At 41.5% G+C, this 27,038-nt stretch overlaps 1 protein-coding gene across 1 annotated transcript in view; it reads left to right on the plus strand.

Annotated features, from left to right (window-relative positions):
* Positions 1-27,038, plus strand: part of obscnb (obscurin, cytoskeletal calmodulin and titin-interacting RhoGEF b) — a 77,140-nt gene that overhangs the window by 4,672 nt on the left and 45,430 nt on the right. Inside the window, exons 3-32 of the mRNA XM_079569498.1 lie at positions 3,462-3,731; positions 4,049-4,309; positions 4,527-4,832; positions 6,447-6,713; positions 6,811-6,917; positions 7,756-7,924; positions 8,004-8,279; positions 8,510-8,785; positions 10,284-10,559; positions 10,674-10,955; positions 11,937-12,494; positions 12,570-12,845; positions 14,342-14,614; positions 14,717-14,983; positions 15,067-15,336; positions 16,984-17,250; positions 17,514-17,780; positions 18,806-18,918; positions 19,003-19,156; positions 19,240-19,401; positions 19,552-19,656; positions 20,787-21,053; positions 22,588-22,857; positions 22,984-23,250; positions 23,626-23,892; positions 24,097-24,363; positions 24,431-24,700; positions 25,118-25,387; positions 25,528-25,794; positions 26,416-26,682. Of these exons, the coding sequence (XP_079425624.1) occupies positions 3,462-3,731; positions 4,049-4,309; positions 4,527-4,832; positions 6,447-6,713; positions 6,811-6,917; positions 7,756-7,924; positions 8,004-8,279; positions 8,510-8,785; positions 10,284-10,559; positions 10,674-10,955; positions 11,937-12,494; positions 12,570-12,845; positions 14,342-14,614; positions 14,717-14,983; positions 15,067-15,336; positions 16,984-17,250; positions 17,514-17,780; positions 18,806-18,918; positions 19,003-19,156; positions 19,240-19,401; positions 19,552-19,656; positions 20,787-21,053; positions 22,588-22,857; positions 22,984-23,250; positions 23,626-23,892; positions 24,097-24,363; positions 24,431-24,700; positions 25,118-25,387; positions 25,528-25,794; positions 26,416-26,682 (7,614 nt within the window). The remainder of the gene's footprint in view (positions 1-3,461; positions 3,732-4,048; positions 4,310-4,526; positions 4,833-6,446; positions 6,714-6,810; positions 6,918-7,755; positions 7,925-8,003; positions 8,280-8,509; positions 8,786-10,283; positions 10,560-10,673; positions 10,956-11,936; positions 12,495-12,569; positions 12,846-14,341; positions 14,615-14,716; positions 14,984-15,066; positions 15,337-16,983; positions 17,251-17,513; positions 17,781-18,805; positions 18,919-19,002; positions 19,157-19,239; positions 19,402-19,551; positions 19,657-20,786; positions 21,054-22,587; positions 22,858-22,983; positions 23,251-23,625; positions 23,893-24,096; positions 24,364-24,430; positions 24,701-25,117; positions 25,388-25,527; positions 25,795-26,415; positions 26,683-27,038) is intronic.

Genomic DNA, 27,038 nt, shown 5'->3' on the forward strand with positions numbered 1-27,038 from the left:
AATAACATGATGTAAAGCTTGAAAAAGTCGATTTTGCATAATACCCCCACTTTAAGTAATGCTTTACTTGAGTACTCTTCCACTTAAAGCAGTACAACGTGTTTACCTTAATAAATCCTTTTCATAGTCCCTGTGGGGGTGTTTATGGGATGATTGGAGGGTCTTTCATCTCCCCCTGGTGTCTCTGGACAGAAAACCATGTTTGCAACTTCACTGCCACCGGTCCGGAGAAAGCAATACACACTAATGGAATCACGAAGAAGAAGCTAACATGCTAACAGGCAAAGCTAACTGCGGGCTAGCGTCACTTTAAACAGTATTTACAGCCAAGTTTGTGTGAAAAAAAATATTTCCATTGTATAATTGAACGCACAGTACCCCTCTCACCCTTCGCCTTTCCTGTCAGCGTAGTATTTACTCTCCAAGACAATTAATAAGTAAAAAAATCGTAACTTGCTACTACACCTGCAGTTGCGCTTATGGCCTCTAGGGGGAAGAGTTACTTTGTACCGCTTTAATATATGAAAATGAAATGTAATAAATAACCTTGACATTTTTAATCTAATTTTAAACTCATAGATTTTTACCTTATATAAAGAATGATCTTTTTTCACATATTTATATTCATTCTGATATTTGTAAATGTTTAGTCCGCTGAATTACATCAACAATACTACACAACAACATCAGACTTTTACGCTCTAATTTCTTCTATTCATAGTTTTATATCATAGGTGATATAAAAGTCACACTGGATTCTTCTCAGTTAGGGCCGTGTTTAGGTTTGACAGAGACACATAAGCTTCATGAACTCTGGCTCTCGTGTTTGTGAGTTTACTTTATAAAGACTAAACATATCTTTACTTTGAACTCAACCGTGACATTCTACTGGGGTTCATGATTACCTTAAACAGGGGAAGGCAAATCCACTTACCCAAACCCTCCAGCCAATCCTAAATCATTTTTAGCATACCACTAATGACCTGCTCTCACCCACAGATATAATGAGTGTGATTATTTGGAGCCCTAATAAAAACATGCTATTTAAAGGTACTAGATCGCGCCTCTCAAACTTTCTCATTCAGTCTTGGAAGGATCATTGTTGTGAGCAAGTGTAATTATGAAGTAATGCCAGTGTCATCCTCATAATCAGAGGCTCGCTCCGTGTTAAAGCCTATACAAACTATGCGTGTCTTTTTCACAACAACGCCGGGCTGTGCGCTCACTGTGGAGGGGCGGTGTTGTGTTGCAGCTATTTTCTGCTGGTGATGAGTAGTTCGCAGATTCTAAGATGGCCACTCACTTACCGGAGCACTTTGGCGCCGTCGCTAATGTGACTTCCCCCGGGCAAAGTCTCAAACTTCAAATCAAATGGGTTCATGAAATGTTTTATCAAGTATCAAATCTTGTCAATAGAAATGTAGTAAATAAACTTTGTAGGGATTAGATTTAACGTGTTGAGACTTTATTTTTGTCTGCTGGCAAAAACAAAATATACAAAGGGACTTTTCTATCAGTACTCTTTACTACATATTATTCTTCAAAGCATGTGTGAGATTAGTACTTATATAAATTGTTAATAAAACATTGCAAGCCTTATATACATATTTTATTATGCTAGCCTTTTTGAGCAGTGGGTTCATGGTTTGAATACTCGTACTACCCTAATCTGTTGGAAGTAGTTATTATGAGTGTATCCAGGAAGTGTGAGTGTATCTACCAGGTGGACAACTCACAGTGCTCTGTACACAGACAATAAGAACGTGCATATTTTACCCAGAAGACATTTTAAACTAAGTTCCTCATTCTGTCCATGAGGTGCCATAATGTTCAGAGTGTGAATGCAAAACATTTCTCTCTGGTACAACCACATCGATCTGCTACTCTTTACATTTTGTTTGTTATTATGAGTATTTCAGTTTTAGTATTTCAGTATTGCAGTAGTTGCAGCAGTGAAGTTTTTTTTGCGCTCCTTCAAAATTGTATTTCAGATTTTGTCTTTGTGCCCCTTGCCATAAACATGGCCAGGCCACTAATGCATGAGCTAAAAAGAGTGAACAATACAACCCAATGTGGCCTTTGGATAATGAAGTTTGCCCATGCCTGATATAGTACAAGAGAGGCTGAATGTGCTGGTTACTGTGTTCCCTCTGCATCATAAACACCTAAAACCTGCTGTTGAGCACTGTTAGCAAGAGAGGACTTATTATTGTTGTTGTTGTTGTTGTTGTTGTTGTTGTTAGCATTACAAGATGGTCCGCTGTATCCAAATTCTTTTTTTTTTTCCTAACACATTTTTAACATCCCAATTATTATTTACAAATTTGGAGATAATACATTTATCAGGCCAACAATCTGTTGATGGGCCAATATAGATAGATAGACCTTTATTGTCCCATGGGGGGGACACAGCTGTCACAGAGGCACACACAGACAAAGAACAGAACTCATTTCAACACACTACATAAAAATATGTAGGATTTTTCACAAGAATGACTGGTCGTTTTATGCGTCTGTGGTGGAGGGGACAAAATGTTTTCTAAAGCGTGCACTCTCCCACCTCGGAGTCCTGTACCTGCGGCCTGTGTGTATGGAGTCAAGTCAACGTATTATTATTATCTAATTATCAAGACAGGCTTTTGGGGAAACAAATGTTGGAAAAAGTATAGTGCTAAGTAACTACTTTTCCTGTTTAGATTGTAAGTGGGTTTAGGGGTGTCAGCGACACTTCTGTCGTACATTTCCCTGTAGTACTCTTTCTTAGTCTGGCAGTGATCCAAAGCTGAAATATAAAACCGTTTGAAACACCATCTCATACTGGTATGTGCAGTGTAGTAGTTAGTTTGAACATGAATCCACTGCCTGCACACTCTGCTAGTTTACTCAAGGTCAACAATGGGTCTTTTTTTAGTGCCCCATAAGCTGTAAAGTGCATTACAAATTAAAGGTATTATGATTATTATTATTATTATTATTATGATTATTATTATTATTATTATTATTATTATTATTATTATTATTATTATTATTATTATTATTATTATTATTATTATTATTATTATATAAAAGGATGTAAAGATACCTTTACCAAACCAAGAAAATCTTTTTTGAAGTATATAAATAAAACCTGTTCTAAAATCAAAAATCAAAACATTAAAAAATGCAACATCTGATACTAGAACTGGAACAACCCTAAAATATAAAACAATGTCATGATGACAGTTAGGAAATATTTACCTTTTCCGATCTGTTCTTTTTACCCATGTTGAATGTATAAGTAAAATAGTAAACATAATAGACATGAGCCAGAGAAAACTAGATATTTTTGACACAGGTAGTACTTGTCATATGCACAAAGAGAAGCTGGAATTATAATATTGGAGTGATATATTTTCTGCCCAGGTGCTTTCTGGGAGTTTCACTTGAGGATCATTTTTCATTGATTGTGTTATTGTGTACAGAGCCTAAGGTGCCGTTCAAGAGGAAACTGCAGGACGTGGAGGTTCAGGAGAAGTCCTCTGCCACCATGATGTGCGAGGTTCCTCACAGCATCACCCAGGCCAGCTGGTTCATGGAGGAGACCAAGCTGGAGCAGAACACCAAGTTCCGCATGGAGCAAGACGGCACACTGCGGCGCCTCACCATCCACAACGTCACCACCAACGACGACGGCGTGTACATCTGTGAGACGCAGGAGGGCAGCCGCACCGTGGCCGAGCTCACTGTCCTGGGTAAGGATCACCTGCAGCGCTTTGACTATGGCAGCCTGACAGAAGGGAATATACGTATATGTGGGTATAACTTCAGTAAGAGCTTGAAATATTGTAATGTTTGTTTTGTCACAAGGAAAATATGTCAAATTGGAACAATTATAGCAAGCATAAATAAAGGCTCCAACTTGCTTGTTGCTCAATAACTGAATCAGTTTAGTCTTCATTTTATTTTCACTAATTTAATCAATGCATGGATATTTGTATCTCTCACTATCTTACTGCTGTGACCTTTGTGTTTTTAAATATTTTATATTATAAATTTGATTTTTTTTCAGGAAACATCACCAAGAAGCTTCCCCGGAGGACCGTGGTGCCGGTCAGTGACACAGTGATCTTCTGCGTGGAGCTGGAGCACCCCTGCCCCGACTCGTTCTGGACCCGTAATGGGGAGAAGCTCAAGCAGGATTCCCGCATCTCCATCGGCTTCAGCTTCCGTCAGTACACCCTCACCATCCGGGACTGCCAGGCCCTGGACTCCGGAGAGGTGGCCTTTGTGGCTGGAGACTGCAAGACCTCCACTCGCTTCACCGTCACTGGTCAGGACACTTTGATTTGATTCAATTTTGATTCAAGCTTGATTTTGATTAAATTACACATTTTGCTAAATCTTGAAATTGATGCATTTATTGCTCTTGTGGCATGTATGTTTGGATATTGAAACAGCATTAAAAAGCACTAAATTCATCTTCTTTCCCCTTTCATAAACCCTGTATAAAGAGTACTTGATTAAATGTACCTTTGGTTTTTCCCTAGCTGCAAGAAAGCACCCCCCTGACCCCCCAGTCGACGCCGTGGTGCACAACAAGACCGACTCGTCCATCACCTTCCATTGGTCCCCCCCTGAAAGCGACCGCCCCGTTCCCATCAAAGGCTACGTGGTGGAGAAGAGGAAGATCGGAGCTCAGCAGTGGCAGCGCTGCAACCCCGGAGAACTGGCCAATGCAACCGAGTTCACCATCTGCAACTTCACCGAGGAGGCCACCTACCAGTTCAGAATGTCTGCCGTCAATGACTTTGGCCAGAGTCCTTATCTGGAGGTGCCTGGGAGCTTCTACCTGGGTGAGTGCACTATGGAAGCTCTGATCAACAGTTAAGGCAAGGTACTGCAGGGGAACAGGGGGAAAAAATTACACATTAATGATACTGGAAAAATACGATATCGGGTATCGACTACAAATATCCGATACTGAACCGATATCTGTTTTGGCGCTCACCGTTTTAATAACACAACGTTCACCAACTAAATCTAAGTGAAGACGAGCATGCTGTACCACAGAATCCAATCGCCGAGTTAGTTTTGTATATATATTTGATCGCCGCACAAATTGCCACGGCTAGTAAGCTAAAGCTGGCGGCAATGCTAGTGCTAGCGGCAGTATGCTAACGCTAACGTTAACCAATGAAAGCTGGGCAAGAAACTATGATTGGATCGCCTAAAGTAGCCTAATAAAGTAAAATAATAGCAGTTTGATACTTTTGCTGTAGATTACTGACATAAATATGAGGGAAAAAAAGTGTATTGCAAGTTTTTTGTTATTTTATGTCTAGGCCAAAATTTCCTCTATGGGCTCTATACACAGTGACCCCACGTGATTTCCGCCTGGACAGTCAGCCAGACGCTGTCCTTCCTGTCCGTTATCTCTTCCCATTAAAAATGAGCAGGTCCCACAGAAATGAAGCAATAGCTTAAGATTTGGTAAAGGACAGCGAGTAAAAGTTAAGATGTGACTGGAGCAGGTTAGAAAATATTACATGAGACGTAACGACTTCACTGGAGGAAACCTCCGTGTTCATAACGGTGGATGTTTTTGTCTTGAGGCTAACGCGGCTAACAAAATGAAAATGAAATCTAGCGCAACGTTTTGAACGAGCCTGCGCAAAAAAGGATCGTCCTGTTAGTAGTTTAAATAATATTTACTTGTTTACATTTTATATTATCATTTTTTAACACAGCCTTTATCAGCCTTTAGCTCTAAGATAAAAGCTCCTTCCCTACGACAGCTGGCGTTTCCTTTGGGTGCTGGATTCACAGTGAACATGATGTTTGTAACACGTTTCTGTGACTGTCCATCAGTAACTCGTTGTCCTTAACCAGATCCTGAGCTATCTCTATATTTGTGTGAGAACCTGCAAATTGTGAATGTAAACGATCGGCGACAAGAAGTCCAGCGTCTGGCTGACTGTCCAGGAAGACGTCACATGGTAAAACTGTGCATATAGCCTATTAGAGATTAGAAATCTATAGAATAATTGGATCCAGGTTTGAATTCAGTGTTTTATTTTACTGATATATTAGTCGGAAGAATTTTTTCAGACGGGGGTTTTTCGATAACTTGTTTAGTTTGGGACCTTTTTAAAGCTACTCTACAGTATAGGTAAGGTAAAAAATCTGTAAAAATTCAATTGTTTTTTGGGGGTTGAATTTTAAACCCAAAAAACATGGTAAAATTAGAATAAAAAAATAAAAAAAATATAATCCCTCAAAAATAAAGTACCAGATAAAGTACGAGCCTGGAAAGTTTGGAGGCTGTCATACGGAGAAATACATGACGCTGTGTTGTGTGGTTCAGGCACCTTCATCAAACCTTCTCTGATCCTGTTCATGGTCAAACTATCTTTTCCGTGACCGCAGCCCCTTTGCATGTTATAAACGTGCGTCTCTGTGTGTTTCAGAGCCCACCGCGGAGCTGAAGAAAGGCCTGACCGACAGCGTGGCCATCGCCGGAGAGGAGTTCTCCATCTCCGTGGAGCTGTCGGCCGTCTGCTCCGGCTTCTGGTCCCTGGGCGGACGCTTGTTGCGCAGCGGAGGAGACTATCTCATCACCAGAACCAAGAACGTGCACACGCTCCTCATCCGCACCGTGACCATGGAGATGAGCGGGACCGAAGTCAAGTTTGTGGGAGGAGGCTCTCAAACCTCTTGTGTCCTGAATGTGAAAGGTAACAGCCACTGCAAACTTAGGAAGGAAACCATCTTCTGCAAATGCCTTCTTCAAAATGGCTACTTTTATTTGTTAAAGTGCGTGTGTGTTTTTAGCTCCTCCTGTTAGATTCACCAACAAGTCATCGCAGCAAGGGGCGGTCACATGCAGCGTCCAGGACACGGCCGAGCTGACAGCAGAGGTGTCCGACTATGATGTTAAGGTAGTTGAAACTGTGTATTTGAGATCTTTCGGTTCTAATTAGAATGTACTAAAACATTCACAAGAACGAAAATCATGGAAAAGAAAATGGCAATATTTATTTCTATTCCTGTGCCCCTTCAAGGTCAACTTGCTCATGCCAAACCAATGATATGAGATTAATTATAGATACTGGCAGAGTACAGCCTGGACATGAAGTAGCCAAGATGATATTTCAACAAAAAGAAAGAACATTTATTTATTTTCTTTTTGATGCTTTACTACGTATAGTTTCGTTATTTGTTCACAAACAAGAATTAAGTCAATAAAGAGAAAATGCATCTGTAAAGCTGACTTCAAATGAGGCGAGAGAAATGTCTCGATTGTACCCAAAAGCTACTCCTAGTTTGCAAAAATTAGGAGAAAAAATCAGGCTTCCCTCCTGATTGTACTTGATCGGCCGGTTCACAGGAAAGCTCGTCTCATTGATCAAAGTTATGCCACTGGGGATTGTGATTAGTTGCTATGACTCAGCAAAATGTTTTATTATTTTGTATTTAGTATTTGTATCATTGTACTATTTAGTGTTGCTTGTGTTATGGCAAATTGCAGTACCAGGCGGTCAACTATATATAATCGAGCAAATTTGTAAAATATTTAAACTTCCAAACTGTCTCTTTAATATGAGTTGTTTTGCTAAGGCAGTCATCACATGACTCCTCAAATCCTTTTGGAAGCTGGAGAATCCTCCATAAACCATAGGATCTAAAGTAGTGGTTTATTGTAATTTATTATTGCTACTTCTGTGGAGCCAAAATGCATTAATAATTCCTGATATATTTTTGCGGATTATTTTTAAGGTTATCTGGATGAGGAATGGACGTGAGATTAAAATGGGAAAGAAGTATGAATGTGTGACCTACGAGCGCAGGAGGATCCTCATCATTCACAATGTCACAGAGGAAGATGTGGGAGTTTATGAGTGCTCTTTAGCTGAGGACAAAATTGCACTTCAGCTTGCACTCAAAGGTACTCCTCTACTTGAAGACACGTATAATATTGCATCCTCATGATATTGGTCATAAACCTTTCTTTGACTTTTTTAAAGATGAACCTGCCAAGTTCCTGAACAAGGGCAGGGGTCCCATGGGCATGGCCTCCTCCCTCAAAGGAGACCTGGAGCTGAAGTGCGAGGTGTCTCCCGCCAGCGCGGCGGTGGTGTGGAGGAAAGATGAGGCGGAGATCACAGAGGACCAAAGAACCACCTTTGTCTCCAATGGCACCCAGAGGAAACTGGTGATCAAGGGCGCCAAGAAGAGCGACGAGGGGCATTACTCGTGTGAGACGGCCACAGACAAAGTCACATTCCAGGTCAAAATCAAAGGTGCGTGACCGAAAATGATAGAAAATATGGTCTATCTTCAGTGTTTAAAAGGTTTTATTTGGAAAAAGGCACATTCGGTTACAAGAAGAAATGTCAATATTTCCTTTGACAAAATGTGAATAATGGATGCTAGGCTTGAAATTCTGAGCTTTGGGGATTTGTTTCACTTTATATTGGTTTAACACTGTGTTAGAAAATTAGCTATAACTCAAACATCTTTTTCTTTCCAGAAACTCCAGCTGCCTTTTCCAACAAAGAATCTGTGCAGAAAGACATCAAGGCCGTCCTCACACAGAAAGCCTCGCTCAGCTGCAACGTGTCCGACAGTAAGACGGAGGTGAAGTGGTACAAAGACGGCAAACAGATCATCTCCAGCCGCTCCGTGTACACAGAGGTCAAAGGCACCACTCGCGGGCTGGTGATCGAGAAGGTGGAGAAAAGCGACGCCGGGGAATACACGTGTGAAGCTGCAGGAGAGAAACTAGTCTTCAAGATAGCAGTTACAGGTAATTCGGATTGGCCCCCGCTTGGCCGGAAATGCAAAACAAAACAAATGTTCACCTCCACTCTCCCACAACCCCTCTTCCAGACTCCCTTCCCGGCCATGGAGTCTGGTTGGAGGAAAAAGCGTTTCTCCTCCTCAGTACTTCCCACTTAAATGCGCTAAGTTTGGAGCTGCAAGATCACAAAGTGCGCTCCTTCTCAGCGCTAAATGTTATGCTATAGTCTGCGTTTTGAAACACAAGATCAGGTCCATAGTGTTGCTGAAGCCCAGATAGTAACGGTCGGTTAAATCCAGGTACAGGAATTGTATGTAGCTAGAAAACTACATAAATGATTCAAATTACAAAGGTGTCCTTAAACCGATATTTGAAAATAGCAGTAGTCTGTTCATATTTTGGGGGAAAATATTTTAAATTAGAACAATTTCAGTTTCCTTTTTCCTGCAAGTTATTGCTCAGTGACGAACACAGCGTAAAGTCAAATCCATTTTACTGTCAAACTTGTTCATTCACACAGTTAAAGGAATAGGCCACCGTTTTTACATACTAAAATATGTTCTTACCTCACTTTAGACGTGTTAATATATCCCCGTCTGGTCTTTGTCCGTGCGCTCTGTCAGGCAAACGGAGCACATACGCAGCCTCTCCCACATGTCACATAGCTCCGAAAAAGCTCACGATAGAAGCTACCAAGCTCTTCCACGTGTTCCCTATTTAAATAAAGTTACGTGAAGTGTTTTCATGCGAAGTATATTTACACAGAAATGTAACATGTCGATTTTATAAGCAAATAAAAAGGGGGACTATATTGTGAGGCGTAATGATACGAGGAGTAAAACGTCCGCGCAGTAACTCCTAAAGGTTATTGACGGAAGTGAGCGGGGGAAGTCTTTAGGAGTTACTACGCGGACGCTGTGCTCCTCGTATAATTACGCCTCACAATATAGTCCCCCTTTTTATTTGCTTATAAAATCGACATGTTACATTTCTGTGTAAATATACTTCGCATGAAAACACTTCACGTAACTTTATTTAAATAGGGAACACGTGGAAGAGCTTGGTAGCTTCTATCGTGAGCTTTTTTGGAGCTATGTGACATGTGGGAGAGGCTGCGTATGTGCTCCGTTTGCGTGACAGAGCGCACGGACAAAGACCAGACGGGGATATATTAACACGTCTAAAGTGAGGTAAGAACATATTTTAGTATGTAAAAACGGTGGCCTATTCCTTTAAGCGCCGACATGAACTCATTTAAAAAGATCATTCTCCAAAATAAATGTAAATGTTTGAAATGATCACAGGCCTCACATCTCCACTTAAAATGAGTTCAAATGTAGAAAAAGACAAAGGATCTGAAGCATCTAAAATAGAAAAAAAAAATGGATACAACACCTAAATAAATGCTTCAAAATTATTAATTGTGATTAATTAATTACAAAGGCCATAATTAACTTGATATTTTTTTTAAACTGAGTCCCACCGTCAAATTTTTTACTTCCAGAGCTGCAGCCATCTTTCTCAAACAAAGAGTCTGTCCAGAGTGAGGTTAAGGCCACTCTGTCCCAGAAGGCCACTCTGAGCTGTGAGGTTTCGGAGTCTAACACTGAGGTCAAATGGTACAAGGACGGCAAACTGGTCACTTCCTCCAAGACGGTCCACGCAGAGGCCAAGGGCAAGACCCGGCAGCTGGTCATCGACAGCGTGGAGAAGAGCAACGCCGGAGAATACATGTGTGAAGCTGGGACTGAGAAGCTGGTCTTCAAATTACAAGTGTCAGGTAGGAGGAAGTATGAGTTTCATATTACAGGCTAATATTCTTCCTTTGAATTGCATGTTTTCAAGTATTAGCCACAAGTTCTTGGTGTAATGTTGACAGTTTTGCCCTTGACAGATGCGAAAGTGCGGTCTGCCTTCTCCAACAAAGAGTCTGTCCAGAGAGAGGTGAAAGCGGTTTTGTCTCGGAGTGCCACTCTGAGCTGCGAAGTGGCCGACTCCAAAACTGAGGTGAAATGGTACAAAGATGGAAAACTACTGACCTCCACCAAAACGATACACGCAGAATCTAAGGGCACGAGCCGGCAGCTGCTCATCGACAAAGTGGAGAAGAAAGATGCAGGAGAATATATCTGTGAAGTTGGAACTGAGAAGCTGGCTTTTAAAATGAACGTTGAAGGTGAGGACATACAGTATAGAAGCATTGCTTTAGCTTATAGGCTGAGCCCTCTTCACAATGGGAGTGGGATCTCCATTGGGACAAAAATGTGAAAGAAGGAGGCAAAATTTGAAAATCTTGACTGACGCTAAATTAAATTTTCACACCTGCACTATTTGGTCTGGAGTGGACCTTCTGTTTGCTTTGATCTAAAGTGCCAGGTGTTAATGCTCTTGTGGATTATTGGTCCAGGAGAAAGAGTTGAACGCATCCCGGACCAAGGTCTGATTCTGTGTGGAATAAAAGTTAAAAATTCAGAGTTTTGGATCAAACACATAGAAATTAGCAGAGCAGAGACAGATTTAAAATACAAGCACTCACAGAGGGGGCCATCTTCCCTCCGGGTAAGCTGCAGCAGCCCCAGGCTTCAGGGCAGAGGAGAGTACAGTGAAGGAGACTCTCCTTGTGTAATTGATTTAAAATGGGCCTTAAACATCCTGTTGCATATTGATATTATTGATATTATTGATAATATTGCTTATAATAATAATAATATTTTGCCCTTACAATAAATACACTTTCAGGAAATGTTTCCTCCAGGCTCATGATCAAACTTTAGTAATGTGTTAAACTAAAGGTTTGCAGATCAAACCAAAATTAATAGAACACTTTCTTCATTTTAAGTCTATGGAAGACTTTCAGTTGTGGCGACAGTGGCGCAGATAGTCGAGCAGGTCGTCTTGTGAGGGTTGGCGGTTCAAATCAGGTGCACACTGTTGTGTCCTTGTGTCATTGTGCAAGACATTTCACCCACCGTGCCTCTAGTGCGCACATTGGTGTATGAATGAGAGAGTGAATGGGTGACTGGTTCCTTGCTTTATAAATGTGACCATTTACTTAGTCAAAAGACCAATATTGAAACTAGATTGAAATGTGTTGTCAAAATAAACCTTGTTGCTTGAGACCAGTTTGTAACCGGACGTTTGTTGTTTGTCTTTTCAGAGGCTAAGTCGTCTTTCCTCAGTAAAGAGTCCATCCAGAGGGAAGTCAAAGCCACTCTGTCTCAGAAAGCCACACTGAGCTGTGAAGTGGCCGACAACAAGATGGAGGTGAAATGGTACAAGGACGGCAAACTCCTGAGCTCCAGCCGCACCGTCCACATGGAGTCCAAAGAAAAGACTCGCCGGCTGATCATCGACAGCGTGGAGAAGAAAGACGCAGGAGAATACATCTGCGAAGCCGGGACTGAGAAACTCTCTTTCAAGATACAGGTCACAGAAACCGAGCAGAAATCAGCATTCTCCAACAAGGAATCGGTGCAGAGGGAGGTTAAAACCACGCTCTCACAGAAAACAACTCTGAGCTGTGAGTTGGCCGACAGCACGACCGAAGTGAAATGGTACAAAGACGGAAAACTGATCTCTTCCAGCAAAACTGTCCACGCCGAGTCTAAAGGCAAAAGTCGGCAGCTGATTATTGAAAATGTGGAGAAGAAGGACATGGGGGAGTACACTTGTGAGGCCGGGACTGAGAAGCTGCTGTTCAAGATTCAAGTAGCAGGTAAGAGATTGCAATACATCTTTCCGCCCTGCTGTGTCTAGATCATCTGCATTGCTGTACCGCATGTTCTTGCAGATGCCCCAGCTGGCTTCGCTAACAAAGGATCGGTCCAGAAGGAGGTGAAAGCTTCTCTGTCTCAAAAAGCCACCCTGAGCTGTGAGGTCTCTGATTCTAAGACCGAGGTGAAGTGGTACAAAGACGGCAAACTCCTTGTCTCCAGCAAAGCGGTTCATATGGAGTCCAAGGGCAAGAGCCGCGAGCTGGTCATCGAGAAAATGGACAAGAAAGACGCCGGAGAATACACCTGTGAGGCTGGGGCTGAGAGGCTGACCTTTAAACTGCAAGTGCAAGGTGTGGTTTTAAAGGTTTTCTTACTGATACAGAAAACTCACATCACAAGAGCAGGTTGTACACAGCAGATCAGTGGTTCTCAACTGGTGGGGTGAGACTGAAAGTGAGTCGTTGGCCTTTTCTGTTCAAAATTGTTTTGAAAGCCAAAGGACCAATGCTTGAATCCAAAGAACTCTGTGAGGAATTGTAGTATTCTTCTATTTAGGATTAAACAAAATGTCTTTATGATTTTAAAGTTGAAATTTATATTTTTATTTGGGTTGCTGATTCTTAGGGATGCATCTATCCAGTTTTTTTGCTGCCAATAGATTGATTGATTGATTGATTGATTGATTGATTGATTGATTGATTGATTGATTGAACTTCTGCATTACAAGCATGAGGTATCAGTTAGTCTTTAGCAGCATTTCATAAACTAAAATACAAACTCCAGCAGTGGCCAATATTATTGTATTACTTTAGATCAGTGGTTCTCAACCTGGGGGTCGAGACATATTTGGGGGGTCGCCAGATCATTTAGATAAAATATACATATTTTCATTCGCATATAATCTAATGTTTTATTGTAGCATGTGTTTGCTATTGTACCAGAGTGCCATTATTTGTTCCTAGTTTCATGAATTTTATTTCAGCCATTTTGTTGTTGTTGTTGTTGTTGTTGTTGTTGTTTTTTTTACAATTTGTCCATTGACAAGTCAGAACCACTGCTTTGGATGACCTAATCATAGTTTCTGTCCCAGCATTAGCATTTCTCTCTCCAATCAAACGTTTTTGATAAAACTAATTCAATGATTGAATTCTTCAGGTTCAGAGCTCCAAAATGATTTACGTGAAGTACATATTCACTGAGATTTAGTTGGTGAAGGCTTTGTTTTTAAAATGGTGAAAGCCAAAATAGATACCGGTTCAGTATCGATTATATTTGGAATACTCAATATTGTATTTCTTCCAGGATGGGCTCTAATATCCGATTCCTGTATCAGATCGGTGCAAAGTGGGTCTTATGGTCCATTGGAATAGAAAGGCCAAAATCTGGGGATAATCTGGAGACAAATTTACAAGTGTACCTTGACTGCAGCACTGTTTTAATCAAAATAAGGTCTTCCTTCTTGGGCAGCTATCGCCTATTAATTTATTAATTTATATTTGGTAGGGACAGTGCATATTAATGAACAGCTGCACTGTAAATAAACCAGATTATAGCAGAGATCCTAAGTGGCATAATCAGTTTTTAGAAAGTAATTGTCATGGTAAGGTAAGGTATACTTTATTGACCCTTGTATTTTGTGGTAATTTGTCCACTGAATTTCACCCAGTCTTCAACATCAGAGAGTTGGAGGATTATTAACCTGTTTAATATTGACGAGGGAAACCTGAGTACTCAAAGAAAACCCTCAAAGACACAGGGAAAACGCACAAACTCCAGACAAAAACACCCGGCCCCAACATTCTGGCGTTGAGTGCTACCCACATCTATTTTGCTTTTCGTTTTGTAGAAGTAGCAGCAGTCAAGTTCCAGAAGAAGACTGTCACGGATAGCTCCGTTCAAACCAAGGAAGACATCGTGTTGACCGCGGAGCTGGCCACGGAAGGCGGCACCGTCAAATGGTTCAAAGACGGCGTCGAGCTGAAGGAGAGCGTCCAGTGTCAGATGAAAAAAGAGGGCCTCAAGCGAACGCTCGTCGTCAAATCCAGTGAGGCCAAAGACGGCGGAACCTACACCTGCCAGACTTCAGACGACAAGCTGGAGTTCAAAGTGCAAGTTAAAGGTAAAACTAATGCAAGAATCACTGGCATTTCAGAACATGGTTGTGGAAGAATAAAGCGTTCCATGCAGCATTCCATATAACCGTTTTTTTCTGTATTTTCAGAGGTTGCGTTGAAGTTTACAGTTCCACTGAAACCCGCTGCAGTGGAGCTGGGAGGTACTCTGGCCCTCGTCTGTGAGCTGAATCTGGCTACAGGGGAGGTGGTGTGGCGCCATAACGGCCGCGAGATCAAAAACGGAGGCAGGTACAGCCTAAAGGCCGACGGCGCCAAACGATTCCTCACCGTGACGGCTATGACTAAGCAAGATGAGGGAGAATACAGCTGCGATTGTAAAAATGACAAGACGACAGCAAAAGTCACCTCTAAAGGTTAGTTAGTTGCTTGATTTTATATAAAGCCTTGTTAACTTTGATCGTTAAAGTAAAGCAGTACGGCATTTTGTTCCTGTCAGAGCCTAGGCAAATGAAGATTACGACCAAGCTGAACAATGTGGCAGCCATGGAGGGCAAAGAGGCCGTCTTCAAGTGCGCCGTCACCCCTGCAGATGCTAACGTGAAATGGTTCCACAACAACGTCCCGGTGACAGCGGGGCCGAAGTACAAGGTGGAGCACGGCGGCACCAGCTTCTCACTCACCATTACGGCCGTCACTCAGAAAGATGCGGGAGAGGTCAGCATGGACGCAGAGGGCAAGACATGCAAGGCCACTCTACAAGTCCAACGTAAGAATGTAGAACGTTTTTTGATCAAATCTGTTTTTCTCATGATATGGTAAAGTGAACTCTATAAGTCAAAAACTGGGATCAAATCAAAATCCACCATTTTGTTGGTCTACAGCGTCCATAGAGGAAACTTAGTCAAGACAGTGAACCAAACAGCCGCAGATCTACTGGTTTTTCTGCTGGGTCTCTACAATAGACTGTAGAAAAGCAATGGACTGAGTGAGGTTGGCTTCCCCATTGTGTTGAACACGGGCTAACGAAGGTCATTCATGCTAGCAATTTTACTGCGTTTTTTGTTTTTTAGAAGAGGGAAATAATAAACATTTAAAAATGTTAAATAGCTAAAGGAAAAAATAGGATTATGTTGCGCTTGTTGTGACAAACTCGTGGAGGTCAGAATGACAAGCCTATGTTAAAGTGATAGTCTGTAGGATTAAATGTTTTACGAATTGAATATATTACATGTGATTAAACGCCTGGGCCTGCAATTTGATGTCAAGTAAGTACTATAAAATGATAAATTTATTTCTAAAGTCCCTCCCTTTTCTAATCTCAGCAACTAATCAAAATCCTCAGTGCCATAGCTTTGACCAATGACGAGCTTTCCTGTGACCCGGCCCGTCAGGTCAAATCAGTAGGGGAGAGGAGAGGGCGCTTGATAGTTTATTTTTGAAGTCGTTATCTATCTCCTCATCTTGTAGACCAGGGGTTGGCCAGTTTGCTCGGTGGAGGGCCGGTTTTCTTCATCGTCAAAAGACCAAGGGCCGGACCCTCCAATTGAAGCCATTGACGTAAAGCATCATTTTGTACATCATATACACTGGGAAAATGTAAATTTAAGATGAGATTAAAACGCTAATGACAATCGAATAAATAGAAATCCCACTGGAAATCAGACAAATTAACTTTTACTGTAAAAAACATTTCTTTTTCACTTGAAATTATACAAAATAATCTGAATCAAGAAAAAACTTGGAAAAAAACGTGCTTGTTCCATTGGCAAGAATAGGTTTTATCTGCTCTAAGGCCAAACCAGATCTATTCAAACTTTAGATTTAATCTCTTAATTCAAGTAGATTTAAGTCATTTCTTCCTTTAGATGATTGTTCTTTAGGATTATGGCCTTAAAGGGTGCTCTGCTAAGACATTTTAAGGAATTGACAGTATTTTTCACATTTCTAGAGTACTTTAACAGGCATTCGATCTCTGATTTGGGTCATAATATTTCTCAAAATCATCTCGAGGGCCAGAGTTTGATGATGGAGGGCCGTTGCCTACCCCTGTTGTAGACTATCACTTTAAATAATAACTTAAAAGAGAGGCAAGCAAGTTTTAATGGAAAGTCTATTAAGCAATGAGCCTCTGGCCGGCTCCCATTTTCTATAATGCTTCCCACAACTAATTGTAATGCTATGTCCATGTTTTTTTTCCCAACAGTCTCTGGTCACTACTGATAAACACAATTAATACACTATACTAGTGTCAGAATATATCTATTTGATCATTAGTATTGTGTTTGTTTATGTATCACAGCAGTTTTACTGTTCTTTTGGCGTATTATATAACTTGGAATGTTTGGCTTTGGACGCAAAACCGGACGTATACTAAATTTGTTATCTTTTTCACCCATTTGACTTTTGTTTTCAGATGAACCGGTCACATTCAAAAAGAAGCTCGAAAACCTGACCGTGGAGGAGCAGAGCGACGCTAAGCTGGAAGTGGAGCTCAGCAAGGCGTCCAATGACGTGAGGTGGATGAAGAACAGTGTTGTGATTCAGCCCGCGGGGAACATTCAGATACAGGTCAACGGAGCCAAACAGACCCTGGTCATCAAGAGCGTCACAACGGCCGACCGCGGCTTCTACTCCTGCGAAACCCTGGACGACAAGACACAAGCCAAACTCACCGTGGAGAGTAAGACGTGCAATTCAATACAATTTGTTTGGTTCAGTTCAGGTCAGTGGAAGCGCAGGGAAGCTTCATTCAAAAAGTTTGTAATGTATCCTCAGACATTGGGTTTCAAGGTGGGACAAAGTGGGTAAGACTATACCAAACTAGACTATAAAGCTTGAAGAAAAGCGGCTTGCCAGGCTTTAACAAGCTCTTTCAGATCTTATGGGCCATGAAACTATTCAAAAGTAAAAGTAGAAGTCTGACTCGTTCATTTTTCTGCACAGTGAAGAAGATCCAGTTGGTGAAGGGCCTGAAGGAGACCAAAGCTTGTGAGACGCAGACTGTGACTCTGGAGGTGGAGCTGAGCCAGGCCGATGTGGAAGGATCCTGGACCAGAGACGGATCTAAGCTCAGATCTGGGGCCAGCTGCAAGGTCACAGTTCTGGGAAAGAAACACGTGCTCACTCTGTCCAGTCTGAAGAAAGAGGATGCCGGTATGATCGCCTTCCAAGCAGAGGGCGTCCACACTTCCGCCAAACTTATTGTCACAGGTAAGAGAGCTTTTTATCTTTTTCTGAACTGGTTGTTCTGTTTTTAAAACTTTTTTTTTGTGCCCTCTGCAAACCTTAATTTGGATAGTTACGTTGATTCCATTGTTATTCATTTAGCCGACCATTAACATTACATGTTAGCTCTCTGGAACCAGAAATACACTGCAGGCAAAATTACATTTTTTTGGCCAAAATTGGTCTCTTAAAGGGACTAGACAGTGTTTAAAAATGTTAAAATGATGCATTTTCCTCCACCTGTTCACCACAACTGCCTCTAAAATCCTGCACTGTTTATCCAAAGATTTTGCTAAAATATATTTTTCTCACGTTGGTGCGACAATATCTCCACATAAGTAACTCCTACAGACAAACTTTCCAGCCTTAGACTAAACATTATTTTGAAGATTTTTTTTTAATACATCTAATTGCTAACCTGATTTATTGAGTTTTGAATTTAAAAAAAAGCCCAAATTATATATATATATATATATATATATATTTTTTTTTACAGATTTCTCCACTAAAAAAGTGCTTATTTTAAAACTGAACAAGATATCTAAAATCCCCTCTGATAAAGTCTTAAATAATATGTCAGCGAACTATAAACAAACCAGTATCGATCCATTATTCAGGTTTTGTCACTGAGAATATGGGAAATTTGGGGCATTTTTTGGCATAAAGGGCTTATTTTCGTATAAAAGGTAAATGAAAGAAATCTTGCAATACATTTTTTCTCATATTTACACCAGTAATTCACAGCAAAAGTTTCAAATTAATATCTCTGAATTTAAAAAGTTTCCCTATTCACCTGCATTGTCTCACCTTAAACGCCTGGTGGTACATAAACATGCTCCAAAGAAATTATTAATCACCAGGGAATTTTTTTCACTTAAAAAATACTGCATTTTTATCATAAGTTACCAGGGACATAATCTGGTAATTCTGGTGAACAGATATCTTAAGTACAGGCAGATAAAAAAGTACCAGCCCCAATAAAAAATAAAAATATGGTGTGGATTTTACAGAACCGCCCGTCATGATCTGCAAGCCCATCCTGGACATCACGGCTGCTGAAAAGGAGAAGGCCACATTTGAATGTGAAGTCTCTCGAGCCTCTGGAGACATTAAGTGGTTTAAGGTCGGTAGCATTGAAACATAAAAAATGTGCCCGTCATGATTAAGTTATTGTAGTTTTTTGAGTTATGAGTGCACTCATTTCCAGGACGACGCTGAGATCAAATCTGGAAAGGACTACTCGATCCATTCCCTGGGCAAAAAGCACTCTTTGGTCATTGGTAAATGCACATTTGAACACACCGGGATGTACGTCTGCCGCACTCCCGACGACAACACTTCTGCCAAGCTCCAAGTTCATGGTACTCAAACTCAACTCCAAATAAGTCAGTACAGCAAAAACACAAACAAAAACACCCTAATATTTCTACATCTTTGTCAACAGCCAGAGAGATAAAGATAGTGAAGAGGCTTGAGGATGTGGAGGTGATGGAGAAGGAGAGCGCTACATTTGTCTGTGAAATCTCCCATGATGATGTGGACTATCAGTGGTCCAAGGGAAGCAGCAAGATCAAAGCCAGCGACAACGTCAGAATGAGACAAGAGGGTACGAGAGCATTACATGTGTTAAACAAAGAAGGGTCAGTTTGATGTTTAAAAGAGTAGAAACATATGAAGAAAAAAACAACATGACGCTCTTCCTGCATACAATTTTCATACACATGTTCTAAAAACAATGGTTGTTTCATTTACGCAGGAAAGACGTATTCTTTGGTGTTAAAGTCTGTTTCCATCGAAGATGTGGGTGAGATCAAATTCACAGCAGAGAAAGCTTCTTCCTCAGCAAAGCTTAAAGTGAAAGGTAACCGATGTCCTGTGGTCACAGACGTGTCTATTGTTGCATGGTTCATGTCAGTTTGTGGATGTGGTTGCAAATGGATTATTTCGATCAATCACGCAAATCATTGTCGGGCGACTGCAACAGCAGCACACCAAGATGAGGGCAAGATTTAAGGGTGGTATTTATTTATTCATTTGTTTATTTGACAGGGACTGTACACATTAATGCATATATGAATATTAGCTGTTGTCCCTGGCAACGTGTATAATTATAAAACAATTTAAGGATTTTTAACAATTATAAAACATATAGAAAATGTAAAAAGTTGAAGCTACATACTTACATAACATAGCAATTATTCAGCTCAGAGGCCTCTTACTGTATATGCAAATTCTTATCGACACTAGTCGTGATTGAATGATTTCGAACATGGTTTTGACCTCAACTAAGTGTGGTTGATTGACTGATAAAAAAAATACAATGAACTGGCTTAACAGATTAATCTTATCTACAATCTTATTTACAATTGCAGCTTCTCCTTTGTATTTCTAAGGCCACAGCTAGAGGGAAAGTTCCATAGGATTCAGACTCACTCATTTCTCAATGGTATAAGATGGTTGGCGCAGGAACAGTTCAAACTTAAAAGTGTTTAGTGATATGTACAGTATGCCACATCTTGACCATGTCCTATACAGAAGTGAAATGATAAACATCACAAAAAATCTCAAACTAAGGAAATCTAGCTAAATATCTCAGCAATATCTTAGGTTTATTTGTGTTAACAATTTTTTTGTTTTGTTTATTTTGTCCGATGTGTCACATGCACTTTGAATATATGAAGCTAGAATGAATATTATCAAAAACATTCTTAACCACTTGTGCCATGAAGCCACCTGACAATGCTTCGGTGGGTGACTGAAACCATCCATTTGCATATACGTTGTTGTGCCTCATTGAGACCTGATGGCAAAGCAAAACACCAACTCAAATTTGTGGACTTATACAGTAAAGTATACTGTCCTTTATGTGGAAAGGGAATTATTGATGCACAGCAATTTGATTCCACTGGCTGTTCAGGACATGACTGCTTTCTGCCTCTGAAATAGCAACAGAGCTCCTGTTATAAATTAAATTGTGTTGATGAATTGTAGAACTGCCAGTCAAGTTTGTGAAGAAACTCAGGGATAAGATAGCCATATATAAGCACCGCGGTCACCTGGAGTGCAAAGTGTCCCGGGCTAGCGCCAAGGTGAAGTGGTACAAGAACAAGACGGAGCTCAAAGCCGGCAAGAAGTACGAGATAAAGAGCGAGGACGTTTACCGCCAGCTCACCGTCAACGACGTGGACTCGGGAGACGAGGACACGTACGTCTGTGACGCCGTTGATGACAAGACGTCGTGTAAACTCCTGGTGGAAGGTAACTCAGAAAAGCAAACACGAGGTTGTTCTGAGCTGAAAAGATGAGCAACACAGAAACATTAGTGCCATCAGACTGCTTTTGCAATGAGGTATCTGTTGTCTCATGTCTGTTGTTTGTTGTCATTTTATTTTCTCTGATCACTTCCGTTGTCAATTCTTCTGAGGTTCCACTGGTAGGGCACACACTGCAGCTGATCACTTGGTATAGCGTTTATTCAATGCTTGGCGGTCTGATTCCAGCTCCCAACAGTGCTTATCAATATATATCATTGTATCCTATGCTTTGGGCAAGACACTTAACCATCCTTGTGAGATCTCAGTAGCTTAGAAGCGTCCAGCCTGGTTAGTAAAAGTAAGGGAGACCGTGTATGTACAGTGGGGAAAAAAGTATTTGGCCAAAATTCAATAGAAAGTCTATGGGGAACTGACCAAATACTTTTTCCCCCACTGTATACCAGGTGCTGTAGATCTGAGCTGACAGTGGCTCTGTGGTTAAAGGACTTTTGCTGCAGATAGAAAGATCGGTGGTTCAAACATTATACGCTGTGAATATATATGTGAAAGAAAGGATAAGTCATTGTAAACAACCACTCTAGTTGCTAGTTTATCTTCTCAATTTCTTCTTAAAATAACTACACTTTACTAGCCTTAAAAAATATGAATTAACACTTAATTCATCATAAATAATTAATTAGTTAAGTGTTAACACTTATTAACCAGTTAATTACGACAGTTAATGAATAGTTAATCACATACTTCACTCATTCATTGTTAAGTAGTTATTAAGCCATATAAATAACCATATACATTTCTGTGTTGATAGAGTAATTTTAACCATTTTGCATTTAAAATAACTTGTGTTTGAGCAGCATCAGCTTCGTGGTTGTATAAGCTACGCAGCAGCGGAGTGATCTGCTAGTAAATAGTCCCTCAAAATGCGATCATTCATGTGATGCAAGGTCAGTTATATTCCAAAAATAACATTTACAGCGTCTGGCGTTATAAGTGATTTGCCTCAGGTGCACTGTGGAGTCAGACTGTTTTTAATGCAGGCTCACTGATACCATAGAAATGCACTAACCTTGCACTAGCCTAGCACCACGAAACTCTTCAAACATAAGAACTGCATGAATTACAAAAAAAATATCTCCAGAAATCAGCAACACTCTGGATAACTAGGAAATGAGACCATATGTCAAAAATCCTGAAATATCCCTTTAACAAATGAATTGTTCATGGTGAATTAAGTTAACTCATCATTTAATAAGGCTAAATAAGGTGTAGTTATTATAGAGTGTTACCAGATTGCCTCTTGGATGAAATGTGGAAAAAGGATAACAGTATTATGGAACATGCATGGATGACAGAGGGATTACACACTCACATAAACATAAAATAATCAAAGCAGCTAAATACTGATAAGTTTATCTGTCTGACTGACGCAATGAGAAATATATATAATACGTAACATTTTTGTTCTTCGGCCAAAACGTCTTTTCAGTACTTGTTTGTCCTTTGATTGCCGTCTACAGAGCAGGCCATCAGTATTGTGCGGGAGCTCAGTCCCGTCGAGGTGACGGAGCCGTTTGCTGCCGTGTTCGAGGTGGAGATCAGCATGGAGCTGGTCAAGCCTCCCGTGTGGACTCTGGGCGGAGCAGCAGTGAAGGAGAGCGCAGACGTGGAGCTGGACAAAGAGGGCACTCTGCACCGACTTACATTCAAGAAGACCAAAGCCTCCATGACTGGCCTTGTAGTGTTCACGGCCGGGAAGAGCAAGTCTCAAGCACAGCTCACTGTCAAAGGTATTTCATGCATTCTTGGTGGTGCTTCATCTGGCAAAATCTAAGCTTTTAGCCATGTTATGATGTTGTATCTTCACCTTTCCTCAGGTTAACTTATGAATTAACCAAAATGTATCTGACTTACAGAGCGTCCTCTGGAGGTTAGCGAACCCATCAAGAACGTGAAGGCCAAAGAGAAGAGCTCGGCGATCCTCAGCTGCAAGTTCTCAGCTCCGCCTAAAGACGTTCACTGGTTCAAAGGTGACACCGCTCTGGCCACGTCAGACAAGTACAACATAAAGCAGGACGCGACCCGGGCGCAGCTCACCATCCAGCGGCTCGGCGAGGAGGACACTGGGGAATATCGCTGCCAGTCCGGACCCGCTGAGACCAAAGGCACTCTCACAGTTGAAGGTACATGTTTGCACCACTTTGGATCGGGTCATACGCTGCTTATTCATCCTCACTTGACCACTTCTAATGTCAGTCACCGTGGAGGTCACCTGAACTGTTTGACGGTGGGACAGTCCTGGGCCAAAGTCCAGGACATCGTGGCCCGCTTATTGATCCAAGATTCTCATGGGGCCCCCCAATAATAATAATTTACCCCAAAATAGTTTTACAGCTATAAAGTAACCACTAGCAGTACTTCTAAAGTTGTTACCATCAAATTAGCAAATTGCACAGCTTATCCCTTCAACTCAGACAGGCAAAAACATCCACCAAAGCTTTGCACCAACCATCGCCACCTTTGGTTTCACTCTGTCTCCCATTGTATGTTCTTGGCAGTGCGTGACATACAGATCACCAAACACCTGGCGGACACGGAGGTGGATGAAGACGGCGACGCTGTGTTGACGTGTGAGATCAACTACGCAGACGAAGACGTCCAGTGGCTGCTCAACGACAAAGTGCTCTTCACCAACGAAGTCAACACTATCAGCCACGAGGGGAAAGTCCACAAGCTCACTCTGAAGAACCTGGCGCCTAAAGATGGCGGCACTATCAGCGTTCAAGTGCGTAAGGTCAAGGAGTCTGTCACTCTCAAGGTCAAAGGTATGGAAAAAATTATATATTCGGCTAAACTGCCTTTTTTTTTTAGCTTTTAACCATAGATTATAGAGTTGTACTGTTATGTATATTTAAGTTTTCCTACCTATCATACTGTACATTATTTTAAGTTTCAAAACATGCTTCAATGCACAAAACATTTAAAAAGCGAAACAGTGATGTGACAGAAATTCCGCTTTTTGCCAACAGAAAAGCGTGCCGTGTTCCTCAAGTCCCTGGATGACGTTGTTGGCGAGGAGAAAGGCATGATAACGTTGGCCTGTGAAGCCAACAAGCCCAGGGTCTCTCCCACGTGGAGGAAGGATGGTAAGGTCCTGAAGGCTGGCCCCAAATACGAGCTCCTCCACACAGGCAAGTCTTTGGGGCTGATCGTCAAAGACGTGACCAAAGAGGACGCTGGAGAGTACATCTGCGACCTGGGGACGGAGGCTTCCAAAGCGATCGTCACTGTCAGAGGTTGGTAGAATTCATTTCCTTTAAAATACTGATCTTCAAACATAATATTGTTTACTGTCTGTTCTAGAAATTGGCATCGGCATCACCAAATGGCTGAAGTCTGCGGAGGCCAATGAAGGGGAGACGTGTGGTTTCGAGTGCATTTTGTCCCGTGAAAGCACAGACGAGTGCTCCTGGACTGTGAATGGTAAAACCGTCACAAACGGAGGCAAATACAAAATCAGCAGTAAAGGTCGCAAGTACATGCTGACCATTAATGACGTGACTCCCGCTGATGCTGGAGAGGTGGTGTTCAACATCAACGACCACAGCTCCAAAGCAACATTAACGGTAGAAGGTATGAAGTCATTTCACGTAAAGATCATTATGCTAAATTGTTTTTGTTACCTTATTAAAGACATACTGGGGGTGATGTTTTGTTTCTGGCATGTTCCAATCATGGCAATGTTTAAATTACCGCCACTATTCATTAGCTTCAATTAGCTTTCGCTTGGTTTGGACACGGGAGAACAAAGATTCTGGATGATTTTAGAGAAACTAAAATGTCTATTGTTTTCAAACAGGGCATGGAATTTTCTCTACATACATTACGCTAGGCTAAACTTCAGGAAATAAAAGACTAATGGGTTCAAAGTAGTATAAAGTCTGTTAGTAGTTTACCTTGACTAATGCATTATATTCAACCTATAATCATTATTTTCTTACCAAGTGTTTCTTGGAGCTCAACATACTAATGCAGTCCAACTTGTTCCAGGAAAAGCTTCGTCTGTTTCAAAAGCTCTGGAAAATGTGAGCGTCGTCCAAGGCGAGGACTCTGTCTTCATCTGTGAGGTCACAAAGTCCAGCTCAACTGTAAAATGGGCCAAAGATGGAAGAGCCATCAAGAAGAGCCAGAAGTACGACATCATCCAAGAAGGCACAGTCGTCCGGCTGATCGTCCACAACGCCTCGGCGCAAGACTCTGGAGAGTACAGCTGCGAGGTGGTCGGAGGGGCCACCACCAGAGCCCAGCTCGAGATCAAAGGTGCTCGACTACCTACAGTAGCTTCTTATTCAAATGTACAATAATGTTGATAGAAAACCCAGGACCACAGCCCAGGAAAACTACGTACAATTCACCTGCAATAACAATCGTCTTGTCTTCTTTTTTTTGTTCATGTTTAGAGCCAATCCATAAATTCACCAAGGCTCTGCAGGACAGCCAGGCCGAGGAGAAGGGTTCGGTGACTCTGCACTGTGAAACTGCCCAGACCCCGTCCACTGTGGTGTGGCTGAAGGGACACACTGAGCTGAGAGCTGGAGGGAGGTACGAGATGACGCAGAAAGAGGGCCTCCTCACTCTGACCATCTCAAACCTGGAGGAGCAGGACACTGACATCTACACCTGCGACGTGAGCACCGCCAAGAGCATGGCCAAGGTCACGGTCAAAGGTGAGGGTTCGGTCACGCTCTTGAAAATCTCAGCTCTTTTCCATTCACAATAACTGTAATTGTAGGTGCAGGGCTTGACATGAACTTTTAAGTTAATGTAGCTCACGGGCCACAAGTCTTTTTCAAATGTCACAAGCAAATTAGCGGTAATGTTTCCACTTAAAGCTCCTGACTTTTTGTTTATGGAGTGTTTATCTTCAGTAAATATTTTGAAACAGCACAGTTAAGTGGTGAGTGAGGCTAAAAACAAAATCTGCCAGAATTTGGCGAGCCTGTTAATGTCAAGCCTTGTGAAGGTATTTTGACTTAAAACTAACAAGCATCACAAACACACTGTTTTTGGTCATTTATTTAACAACTTGTGCTTGCCCACATGCTGCAGCCATGAACTACTAAAGGTAATAACACAAGCTCACTCTTCCTACAAAATGTGAGGTGTCCCCTGCAGAGGTTTCATAAACAATACAATAAAACGTGCATAATCACAGCTTATGTTGCTACAACCCTATTGACAATACTTCCTTTCATCATCAAATTCCATTGCTTTGTCATAACAATAAATACTCTAGTGTACAAAGAATTGCGATATCATGTCTGAACGCGTGAGCTTGGATTGTTCAGCGCTCCCAGCCACCTTTACAAAGAAGCTGCAGAGCCAGGAGGCCGAGGAGGGGGCCAGTGTGCGCCTGTGCTGTGAGCTCTCTAAGCCCGGAGTCCCAGTGCAGTGGAAGAAGGGCGCTCAGAGCCTCACGTCTGGAGACAAACACCAGCTGAAGCAGAGCGAGCGCGTGCACGAGCTGCTCATCGCCAAAGCTCAGCCGGAGGACGCTGGAGACTACAGCTGCGTGTGTGGAGAGCAGCGCACCACCGCCACACTCTCTGTCAAGGGTAGGAGGGGGGCTTTTTTTATACTAATGACTAATAAGAATCCACGTTGTATATCTGTTTGTTTGTCCCGTGTCCTGGCAACAATTGTACAGCTTTTGTCTGCTAGTGTTCTCCTCGACCAAAAATGTGATGGAAGCAAATTGTAAATCTTGGTTTTGACACTTAAAGGTTATTCAGGGCACAAACTGAATATATATATATAATCTATACATGTGCAAATGAGTTGTTCCATCAAGTAGGGCTGGGCAATATTAACAAAAATGACTATCTCAATAATATATATTGGGGACTTACTCAACAACTACAATGAAGCGATATTTACAAACCATCAGAAATATGCAAAAACGCACTGGAAA

The sequence above is a fragment of the Gobius niger genome (assembly GCF_951799975.1).
Source record: "Gobius niger genome assembly, chromosome: 13".
In the NCBI taxonomy this organism is placed as follows: Eukaryota; Metazoa; Chordata; class Actinopteri; order Gobiiformes; family Gobiidae; genus Gobius; species Gobius niger.